Source organism: Phocoena sinus, chromosome 1 (assembly GCF_008692025.1).
Source record: "Phocoena sinus isolate mPhoSin1 chromosome 1, mPhoSin1.pri, whole genome shotgun sequence".
NCBI classification, from domain to species: Eukaryota; Metazoa; Chordata; class Mammalia; order Artiodactyla; family Phocoenidae; genus Phocoena; species Phocoena sinus.
Window position 1 is genome coordinate 146,215,077 of NC_045763.1, and position 12,377 is coordinate 146,227,453.

At 36.3% G+C, this 12,377-nt stretch overlaps 1 protein-coding gene across 3 annotated transcripts in view; it reads left to right on the forward strand.

Moving 5' to 3' along the window:
• The window catches only part of LPGAT1 (lysophosphatidylglycerol acyltransferase 1), a 64,662-nt gene that overhangs the window by 23,354 nt on the left and 28,931 nt on the right, over positions 1-12,377 (forward strand). For all 3 annotated transcript variants that reach the window (XM_032623673.1, XM_032623682.1, XM_032623664.1), the window contains one exon: positions 9,514-9,632. In XM_032623673.1, the coding sequence (XP_032479564.1) occupies positions 9,514-9,632 (119 nt within the window). The remainder of the gene's footprint in view (positions 1-9,513; positions 9,633-12,377) is intronic.

Sequence of the window (12,377 nt, forward strand, 5' to 3'; positions counted from 1 at the left end):
GGTATTATCAGTATGTTTAATTTTAGTCATTCTAGTAAATGTATAGTGGTTGCTCATCATGGTTTTAATTTGTATTTCCCTAGTGGCTGATGATGTTGAACATCTTTTCATATGGTTGTTTGCCATCCTTATATCCTCTTTGGTGAGGTGTCCAAGTTTTCTGCCTGGTTTTTACTTGGGTGGTTTGTTATCTTACTGCTGAGTTTTGGAAGTTCTATAAGTATTCTGGATACAAAGACACAAATCCTTTGTTGGATATGTGATTGCATATATTTTCTCCCAGTCTTTTCATTCTCTTAACAGTGTCTTTTGCTGAGCAAAAGGTTTAAATTTCGATGAAGTGCAATTTACTGATTTTTTTTTCTTTTATGAGTTATTAATTGTTGTATAAGGTATAGGTTTAGGTTTCATATTTTTCTAACATTGTTTTTTGAAAAGACTATTCTTTCTCCATTAGATTGACTTTACACCTTTGTCAAAAATCATTTAGCCATATTTGTGTGGTCTATTTCTGGACTCTCTTTTCTGCTCTGTTGATCGGTGTGTCTGATCCTTCACCAATACCATGCCATTTGATTATTGTAGCTTTATAGTAAGTTTTAAAATTGGATAGTGTGATTCCTCCAACTTTATTCTTCCTTTTCAAAGTTATTTTGGTTTTTCTGGTTTGTTGGCCTTTCCTTATAAGTTTTAGAATCCAATTGCCTGTATCTGCAAAAGTTCTTTTTGGCATTTTGATTAGAATTGTGTTTTACTTGTAGATCAATTTGTGGGAGAATTGATATCTTTAATATGTTGAATCTTTCAATCCATGAACATGGTATTCATTTCATTTTGGCCTTCTTTAATCTCTTTCATCAGGACTTTGTAGTTTTCAGCGTACAGATCCTGTCCATGTGTTTTAGATTTATACCTAAGTATATTTTTTGAGCTATTGTAAGTGGGATTTAATTTTTAAAAATTTCCTATCATTCATTGCTAGTATAAAAATATGATTGATACTTACTGTTAGTAACTTTGCTAAACTCACTTATTAATAATAGGAGCTTTTTTATAGATTAATTGGGACATTCTACAGAGACAGTCATGCTATTTGTGAATATGGGCAGAATTATCTCTTCCTTTCCAACCTGTATGACTTTCATTTCTTTTTCTTATTTATTCATTTATTTATTTTTGCATTATTGAACTGGCTAGGGCTTCTGGAATAATGTTAAATAAGAGAGGTGAGATTGGACATCCTTGCCTTGTTCTCAATCTTAGGGAGAAAGCACTCATATATAACTAATACTAAATATTATGTTAACTATAGGTTTTGTGTAGAAACACTTTATTACATTGAGGAAATTCCTTTCTGTTCTTAGTTTACTGAGAGTTTTTTTCATGAATGTATATTAGAATTTGTTTAGTGCTGTTTGTGCGTCAATTCATGTGTGTCTTGGTCTGTTTGAGCTGCTATAACAAAATGTCACAGGCGGGGTGACTTATAAACAACAGAAATTTATTGCTCATAGTTCTGGAGGCTTGGAAGTCCAAGACAAGGTGCCAGCATAGTCACCTTCTGATGAGGGCTCTCTTCATGGTTCATAGCCTTTTCACTGTGCCCTCATTTGGTAGAATGGGCTAGACAGCTCAGTGGGATCTCTTTTATAAGTGCACTAATCCCATTCATGAGGGCTCAACCCTTATGACCTAATCACTTTCCAAAGTCCTCATCTGCTAATGCCATCACCTTTGGGGATTAGGACTTCAACAATTGAATTTTAGGGGCACACAGACCTTCAGACCATAGCAATATAATCATGAGGTTTTCCTTCCTTAGATTGTTAATATAGTGGACTATTACACTGATTAATTTTTAATATTCAATCATCCTTGTATTCCTGTGATGATAAACCTTACTTGGTTGCAGTGTATATTATTGGATTCCATTTCCTAACATTTATTGAGGATTTTAATGGATATAAGTCTATAGTTTTGTTTGTTTGTTTGTTTGTTTCTGGTTTTGGTATAAGGGTAATGCTGGCCTTATAAAGTAAACTTGAAAGTTTCCCGTTCTTTTCTATTTTCTGGAAGAGATTGTTTAGAATTGGTGTTATTTCTTTTTAAAAAGTTTGGCAGAATTTGCTAGTGAAATCATCTGGGCCAGAAGAATTATTTTTTGGAAGATTTCTGACTATAAAATCAATTTATTTAATAGGCTGCTTTATTTTCTGTCTTTCACATTAAAGGCTTTTTCTGGGTATCTGGTAATACCTGACCATCTGTTCTTATTTAAGAGTAGGGGACTATAAAGTTGATTGGTAGCCCTGTTTGTGGCTGCGTCTTGTCCACACTAAGCCTCATTGTAAGATAATCTGATTGGAATACTTCACTGGAGAATCCTAAATGTCAATATTTTTAGATCTTTTCTCTTGAGCTGATCAGATTTCCTAGAGAAGACTCCTCCAAACTCTTGCTGCCATATCCTGGGGCTGAGTGGGTAAAGATTAGGCATCAGAGGGCTTGATCTTTGTTTTTAATAAGCGCATGTTCACTTAGTCCTCATGTTGGCTGTACTATTCTCATTTGTTATTTAACCTCACTCTGATTTTACCACAGGATTATATTGACCTAAATCATTTTGAACTTTCTAACGTAGTGGTTTTAAATGGATAGAGGTGGGGGTGGGATGTTTGGAAATGTGTAGGCTCTTGAGGGTTGTAACAGAGAATGTTGGCCAGGTGTGCTAAAAGTTTTGCAATGCTGATGACTGCAGGAAGAATTGCTTCTCCCGAGATACCAATATCTCCCCTGTTGGAAACTGTCTAGGTTTAAGTTAAAGCAAATCTCAATACCAGTTAGAGTTAATTATCACTTATTATCTTTGACTTTCTTGCTCTTTCTTTTTCCATTCTTGCCAGTGGTGATTTAGATTATACTGGTATTTGAAATTAGCAACTATTTTAAAGTTTTCTTTTAAGCAGGTGGCTAGAGTGGAAGTGAGAAGACTAGTTAGGAGGTCACTTCAGAAGTCCAAGAAAGAGGTACTGATGGCTTGGCCTAGAGTAGTAGTAGTAAAGAAGGAGAGACAGAGGTTGCAGGATGTGTTTTGGAGATAGAGTCCAAAGGACTTAGAGATGGATTAAATATGGAGAATTGAGGAAAGGGGGGAATCAAAAGTGGTCTTAGGTTTGGTCTTGAACTGACTGGGTGAATGATGGTGTCCTTCGCTGAGATGGAGCAGACTAGGGTAAAGAGCTGGTTCAGTATCGAGCACATTAAATTTAAGATACCTGTATCCTGGGCCCAAAGACAATGTTGATTTTTTTTTTTTTCTTAGATACTCTTTGCCTTTTTAGACTTGTTTATTATTCAGCTGTCATGCAAAAAACTCTTGATCCTTGGCTTCTGCACCATTCCATATTGTTGCCGCCCACTAACCTTATTTGTTGAGGACTTTGGGACTTGGCTTGTCCACCCCACTTCTTGGCATAATCATGGGCAACGTCAGGGGCTGTGTGGGCAACTTACCCGTTACTGTTCTCAAGGTTCCTTGGTGTAGCCTGCCAGCAGTGACAGCATGATACAGTGGTTTTGAATCCCAGTTCCCCTATTGCCTAACTGTGTGACTTTGAAGATACTGCTTAACCTTTTGTGTCTCATTTTCTTCAACTGTAAATTGGGGATAACAGTGTCTGTACATTTGGGATTTTGTGAAGATTACATAGGAAAATAATGTGAATTATTTTCTCTTACTAATTATTAATGCCTGACACATAGTAAGCATTCTATGAATGTTGGCTATTAATTATCTATCTACTTAATAATATATGCTACTATTATTCTTTTAGTTAAGCAACCCCTCCAAAAGCTACACCTTGAGCCTTGCCTCCTCAAATTTAACCTCTTAAATTAAATTAAATTAATTAAAGTGCCAAAAGGCACTGACCACAACTTCCTAGTATGTTCAGTATACTTGTTTTAAGAAAATAAAACAAAACTCGTCAGGGCTAAAATTCCAGTGGTTCTTATTTACAGACAGACATACATTAGATTCACCCGGGGGCTTTCTCACAACGTCTGGGCCCTATCTATGGGGGTTTGAGTAGGATGGGTAAAGGTGGAGATGGGGGATGGCTTCAAGTATCTCTACTATAGTAGCCCTCCCTCAGTTTTCTTTAGTGACTTACCCCCTTGCTTGGTTCCTTTCCTCACCAGTCTCCTCTCCATTAATCAGTACCTTAAACTACTTTCTCACGGCTACCCTTCATGTCCTCACTCCCTTTTTGTCTTCCTCTGCTAACCCCTAACTTTGGATGAGTCCAACCCACTCTGCCTCCATTGTGTGTTACTGAAAGCCACAGTTCTTGAGCTACGTGAGATTCTTTTATGTGTTTTTTTGCTCTCTAATCTTTACTATTCATATTAGAATACCTAACCTTACGTGACACGGTAGTTGTATGACTCTTTTAGTTAATAGTGATTTCAAAAGTAACTTCAACTGTCATGTAATCTAATTGCCCAGGACGTCTGTGACTCTGTCATTTATATCTCATTCATCTTCACAATATGTTTGAGTAGCATAATGATATTAATGTTTCTTAAGTGAGTCACAGAATGGTAAAATAGTTTGCGGCATCAGCTTGCAGGCATTTTTTTTTGAACTTTGAGAAGTAAGCTATTATGGTCGTGTATAAAGCAACCTTTCTTCTCTGCATTAATTCTGTTTTGTGGGTCAGTATAACAGCTTTAGCATCACTGTTCTAAAGGAAATTGTGATGGTTTATTGTTTTTATTTTCTTTTTGAGATGTGAACGGTCATGATCAATTTTAGTCTAAAACTTTTGGGGGGAGGTTTATTAATGTGTGTGTGTGTGTGTGTGTGTGTGTGTGTGTGTGTGTGTGTGTGTGTAGTAGGTGATAATCTTTGGCTTTTAACAAGAATTTTTAAAAATTCAATTACAACTAGGGAACTTTTCTTCCAGTTCTTACTCAGTTGTTTTTCATTCCCTTTGGAAGTAGTGGACCTGACCCAGTTCTTTTTTGAGAATTCCTTTCACAGAACAGTGTGTTAAAATATTTTTGTCCTTCTAATCAAGTACAATGTAAGAACTGGCAGGCATCCATAGCTTCTGTTCTTTAACATGAGAATAATTCTATTCCTTGATTAAGATACTGGCTCCATTATTATACTTACTGGTTTGGATAGCAGGGTATGATTTGAGGAACATAGCTATTTCATACATAAAATAAATGCTTTTTCTCTACAAGCATTTTTTAATCTTGATTTTGTTAGTCATATAACTTTCTAACAGTGATCTTTGAAGTATATAATGGTTTGGTAAAAGAAGAATACCATAGATACTGGAAATGAAATTTATTGTTGAATAAAATTTAGATTATTATAAAATCCAGCATGACTTTATTGCTACGTCAGGATAATTTAAAAAAGTTGATCCTTCTACCTTCACTTGTTTGATTTAGTATGTGTGTGAGTCTTAGCAAATTGACATGTAGTTTGAAAATTAATTTCAGCTAAGTTATGGCTGAGAGATAAAATATGTATTGGATTAACTCTTAATGATTATACCCTGAAAGTATTATAGAAATAAACATTGAGAACCCTTTATAATACGTAATGGTAGATTTCTGTGATAATGTTCTGGATGTTTAAAATACAGTGCTGTTGTTCTTTTCCTGTAGTTGGTTAGAAAAAAACTATAATTTGGGGGGAATAGAATGGAAAAGAGAAAGGATGGGGAAAATTGAGGAGGGTGGAGTATATTAGTTTCAGAGGGCTGCCATAACAAAGTACCACCAGCAAAGTTCCTGTGGCTTAAAACAACAGGAATTTATTCTCTCACAGTTCCAGAGGTTAGAAGTCTGAAACTGAGGTGCTGACAGGGTTGTGTTCTGTCTGAAGGCTCTGGTGGGAAGGATCCTTCCTTGCCTCTTGCTCGCTTTGGTTGGTTGTCTGCAGTCCTTGGCTTGTAGACACATCACTCCAGTCTTTGCCTCCATTGTCTCATGGCATTCTGCCTGTGTATCGCTGTCCAAATTTCCCTCTTTTTATAAGGATACCAGTCATATTGGATATAGGTTTAGGGCCCATCCTAATCCATCATGACCTCATCTTAACTTGATACATCTACAAAGCCCCTGTTTCCAAATAGGGTCACATTCACAGGTTTTGGTTGGATGTAAATTTGGTGGGACACTATTTAAGCCAGAACAGAGAGTTCTAAATTCAATTTTTATTTTGAGATTTAAACCAACACACTAGATTTATCTACTTTATATAAAGCAAGTAAGATACATTTTAAGTAGAAAACTTATTTTTATTTGCAGTTATATTCACACATATGCTTTCCTACTGCACAGGCCTAGGTATCTAGTATTTTCCATTCATGTAGCAGAAATTGCATTAAAGGACTATTTGGTTATGAAACATCTATTTATATAGATGTGGAACTAGAAGACTTTCCACATTACCTCTTAATAGCCTAATACTTATAGAACCAAGTTAGACTTTTCTTGAGTGTTTTAACTGCATTAGAATAATACTTTTGTTCTTATTTGTTTTATATCCACAGTGCCTGATGCTGATTTATTGAGTGAAGAATGAATTAATGAAAGAATGGTGGTGTGTGTGTGTGTGTGTGTGTGTGTGTGTTTGTGTGTGTGTGCGTGCACGTTCATTGAAGAGTTGTCAACAGAGATGTGATATGAGGAGTTTTCATTTAGTAAATATGTTCTCTCTTCACACGCTGTTCTGCACTTTGCTTTTATTACTTATAGTATATCATTCCATATTAGTGTAAAAATGCTATGATTACATAATATTGCATTGCATGGATATATTATAATTTATTTAACTAGTCTCCCTTTTTATTTTTAATTGTGACAAAAGACACACAACATAAAATTTACCATCTTAACCATTTTTAAGTGTCAGTATTGTTAAGTATATTCACATTATTGTGTAACCAATCTCCAAAACTTTTTCTTTTTTTTGCTGTACACGGGCCTCTCACTGTTGTGGCCTCTCCTGTTGCAGAGCACAGTCTCCGGACGCGCAGACCTAGCGGCCATGGCTCATGGGCCCAGCCTCTCCGCGGCATGTGGGATCTTCCCAGACCGGGGCACGAACCCGTGTCCCCTGCATGGGCAGGCGGACTCTCAACCACTGCGCCACCAGGGAAGCCCTAAAACTTTTTCATTTTACAAAACCAAAACTCCATACAAATTAAACAACTCCCCAGTTTTCCCTCCTGTCAACCACCATTTTAGAAATTTCTATGAATTTGAGCTAGTCTCTCTTTTTAGTTTTCATCTTTGCTCTTATAAACAATGCTGCAATAAAGAGCTTTGCATATGTGTCATTTTACACATGAATAAGTATATCTGTAAGATGAATTCCTAGAAGTGGAATTGCTAGATAGAAGGATTTTCACATTTCTTAGTTCTGATATATATATCGCCAAATTGACTTCCAAAACTCTTGTACCAATTTATACTCCCCCTGCTCCCACACACAGTGTATATCAGCTATTCAAGTATGTTTCAGTAAAGTTACCTTGTCAGCTAAACTTCATTGGCAACTTGGGAGAGGAAAGGCTGCTGTGAAGGAAAGTTGGTGTTGCTGGGCTGTCCCCAGTGTTCTACATCTATTCCTTAAGGATTACTTGACATCTGTAATGTAGTTTCCATTCTGCATTCATTTTAAAAACTTAAAAACTGGGCTTCCCTGGTGGCGCAGTGGTTGGGAGTCCGCCTGCCGATGCAGGGGACACGGGTTCGTGTCCCGGTCTGGGAGGATCCCACATGCCGCGGAGTGGCTGGGCCCGTGTGTCCGGAGCCTGTGCTCCGCAGCAGGAGAGGCCACAACAGTGAGAGGCCCGCGTACCGCAAAAAAAAAAAAAAAAAAAACTTAAAAACTTTCACCGTACAGTGTAAGCTATTTGTGTGTTAGTAATAACTTCTGAGAGAATGATTGGAATACCTCACTTTGCAGGTAGGTACCACAACTGAATATATGTTCAGCCCAGCTGAAATTCCCTTAATACAAATCTTTAAGATCTTTAAAATGAATGCATAGATACCTTGCTTTAATGGCTGGTATTTTTTTTTTTTTTTTTTTTGGCTGCATTGGGTCTTCCATGCTGCGCATAGGCTCTCTAGTTGTGGCGAGCAGGGGCTTCTCTTGTTGCAGAGCACAGGCTCTAGGCGTGGGGGCTTCAGTAGTTGTAGCATGCAGGCTCAGTAGTTGTGGCTCGCGGGCTTTAGAGCACAGGCTCAGTAGTTGTGACGCACGGGCTTAGTGGCTCCGCGACATGTGGGATCTACCCAGACCAAAGCTCGAACCCGTTTCCCCTGCATTGGCAGGCAGATTGTTAACCACTGCGCCACCAGGGAAGCCGTTAAATGGCTTTTAATAAAAAAAAAAAATTAACAGAACTGTTTTCTCAAATGAACTCTTATGAGCAGCTCCGCTGTATTGGGGTGACAGTGAAAGGTGACTGTGAAGGAGGGAGGCTGGCAGAGGTAAAACAGGTGAGCAACAGGTCTCCCATCCCTATTTCATCCAGAACTATTACACACGGGTGACTCAACTTCTTTCCTTACAGCAGTGAGTGAGATGAGTGAATGCTAACATATATTCAGCCTCCGGTAATTCACATCAGACATTTGAGGAACCTAGAACCTTCTTTGTAGAGTCCTGATGTGTGACACTGATGCTCAGTTTTATTTTTTTGCGTGTAGTAAATTTGGTATAAAATGAGGTGTAACTACCTGGAGATATCACTGTTTTCCTTAAAGTGTACATATAGGCTTTGGTGCATTGACTTTTCATCTGGAGATTTTTAATAAATGTAACATCCTTAATTAGTTTTCTTGTAAGATGAAAATGCTTACACATTTTATAATATTTGCATATTTTATTATAAAGTAGTATTTAAGGGGGCTTTGGGAACCACCTCCCAATGACGATCAGTATTAAATTTTGAATTCATTTCCTCAGACTTTTTTCAATGTATTAAGTTGCATGTAAATTTTATTCCTTCTTTGAAAAGATGGGATTATATTATATATACTGTTTTGTGGTATGTTTTGTTTACTTGATAAGAAGTCCTTTTGGGTTAGTGTATAGAGATATCCTCCATTCTTTTAATGGGTTTATACTCTTCCATTATATAAAAATTATCCATTCCCCTGTTGGTGAACGTGTAAGTTGCAATAAATATCCTTTGTACATATCTTTGCCTGTTTGGACAAGTGTTTCTATAGGATAAGCTCTTAAATAGAATTTCTAAATCAAAGGTATGGCCGTTTTACATTTTAACAGATATTTTGAGTCTCTATAAAATATGAACATCCTGATTTTAATAGGAAATAAACTTAGTTCTAAACTTTTAGAAGTTTTAGCTAAGTGATGTATCATCATTAATGTGCACCAGTGTTTCTAATATACGTCTTCTGGAAATGTATAAATTTTTTAAATGACAGCTTTGAAACTTTTTGTTCTTACAGTGATGGAATGGGGGGAAGATATTAAAGCAATTTCAAAAGATGAAGCAGTAATGTTGGTGAATCATCAGGCAACAGGAGATGTGTGTACTTTGATGATGTGCCTCCAGGACAAAGGACTGGTAAGCCATCCTGAAGGCAGAGATAGACTACAGAAAGGGGAGGTTAACAGAGAATCAGTTGACGGATCTTACCACAGTTGGGAATGTAGACTTACACTTTAATATGTATACTTTTCATGAAAATTTAGAAAAATTTAAAAAGAGAAATATACTATGTATATAACTCTAAATTATTCTAAGAGAGGATTTTACAGACCTAAAGAAAAATAACTGGGATAATGTGGATTATATCTCCACAAAGCTGTTTTTTAAAAAAGATAACTGAAATGGAAGCAAAGTTAATATGGTTCAGCATGGGGCTGTCTCGAGGTGAGTGGTGGATTGCCAGTTTGAGAAATACAAACACAAAAGGCAGTTTGCTTAAGGTAGAAGAGTAAAATTGGACAGGGAATTAGGTGATCTTGGGGATCTTTAGCCAAAAGAAAGTAAGGTAAATATTATTTTGGATTTCACTTAGAAAGCAAATTGAAAGGAAAGATATTAGGGCCATTTTATTCAGTGTTCTAGGGCTGTGTTTGAACTGTTGATTTCACATTGCTTATATTGCTAACTAAAACATACCTGTAAACTGGGAGGGTTTAAAGTAAAGTCAGTCCTTAACATTAAAAGAATTGTTACCTTAAGAGTAGGTAAAGCAGTTATGTTCATAGAAAAGTAAATAAATAGAAAATATATAAAATTAATGGAATTAATATTTAACCTAATAGTGAAGAAACAAAACAATAGGTATTTTATAAGTGTTTCATATTTATGGTCACCGACTATAAATATAGAATACCATCCTATAAGATACTATCCCCTTAAAGCAGCTAATAGTCTAGTGGTAGGTGGAGAGAGGGAATAGCAAACAATACTTAATTGCAAACTGAGAAATATTCAGTGGAAAGTGAGCTCACCATGTACTTGGTGGATATAGAAAACTTTGTGGAGGGGAGAGGACGTAAACTTGACCTTGAAGGGTGAGTAGAATTTAGTTAGGCAGAGTAGTGAAGCAAGGGCCTCTTCTTTAGTGAAATAATCTTGGCCAAAACACTAAGGCAAGGATACGCCTGGTGTGTTTACGTCCCAGAGTTTGATTCAGCAGCTCAGGGGTCAGAAAATGAGGGGACAGGAAATGGAAAATATGTTTGCTTATTATGGAATCTGTTTTTGTTGTTTATCTGAAAAGCAGAGGCATAATTTTGCTATAATGTAGAATAAATTCAGTCCTTTCTTATATTCAGAATCATATTCAGAATTGTTATATCACTGTGTAGATATATTTGCATTATAATAATATTTACTGCCTGTCCCCTAAATTCTTGATGTTAAAATTGTGTAAAAACTAGTTTGTTTGGCTTTGTATGAAGGAGAACATTTTTATGCTTACCGATAAGATACTTACATTTATAGTGATTTTTCTGAGGGCCTACAGTGTCTTCTATTGGTTTTTGAATCTCAAAGAGTGCTTAAAACGGTGACTATAAATATGCCTAACTTTGTTACTCTAACTCCAGTTTGGCAGAGATGAGAACTGTATTAACCAGGGTATCAGGTAATCTGAGATTCACCGATACTGTGGACAAAAAAAATTTTGGTTTATTTGTTTGCTCTTGTAAAAAGATTTTAGTTAGTTGGTCTTTGGTTCATTTTTCTGTCCAGAGTTATTTTGTTTTTATTTTCAGATTAATTATACTAATGTTACTATCTAATACTACAAAATAATTTGAAACCTTGAAGAATTTTTTATCTTGTTTCATAAAGGAGTAATTGAGAAATAAAAAGGTGGAAACATGAAAATTTCTGCCTTCTGCGTAATAAGTATAGGGCAATATTAATTTACATTCACAAGTAGGAATGTTTACTTGATTACTTGCATACTCCATGAGCACTTTCAAAGAAAGAAAGCTAATGCTAAATTGTGGACCAGTTTAAAAATACTAGTTTAATGGTGATGTGAGTATAACATAGCTTTTTGAATTCAGGAATTCCTGTAGCGCCTGTCGTTGTTCCTCAGTGGGGGCACTGCTTGCATTTTGGTAGGACGGCACTGTTGTTCTCCACTGTCCTGCTGCACATTGTTTTCCTTACCTGGCTGCAACCTACTACATGCTAGTAGAACTCCCTAGTCATTGTGACAGCCAAAATTGTCCTTGTAGACTTCTAAACGGGAAAACCATTGACTCCACTAAAATTTCAGAAGGATATGAAGAATGGAGCCATTCATGTAAGCCTCCCCAGATGTTTTGACATGTAGAAAATTCGTGCTTCCGGGTAAAGAATAATTGATGTAGAGCACTTTTGTCCCTTGGAAATACCTAACAACGTTCTGAGTGACAGCCTGTGAAACGTTGACAGAGTTGATTCAGGCAGCTTGTGTTTACTGACCTCATTTTTTCAGAAATATGAAACAAAGGATTAGTTATATTTTCTAAACGTGCTGGTACCTTTTTAATAAGTATCTGTGAAGTGAGGAGTCTTGCCCTTTTGTGGCAATTGATGATAAAACCAAGAATTTTTATTTCTATCAATAGAACTTTTAGATATGTAATAAATATTTATTGACTTTTAACATTTCCCCTAAAATAAGTTAGGACAGAATTATCCATACAAATCTCAGAAGCTAGCTTGGCTGTCTTACTGAATTTGTTTTTTTTACGTTACCCTTCTAACTGAGGCGGTAAATCCACTATAAATGTAAGATTAAACATAAAAGCTAGTTATTTTAGTGTTGGTATTAAACCCAGAGAGCAATAAATTGCAGCC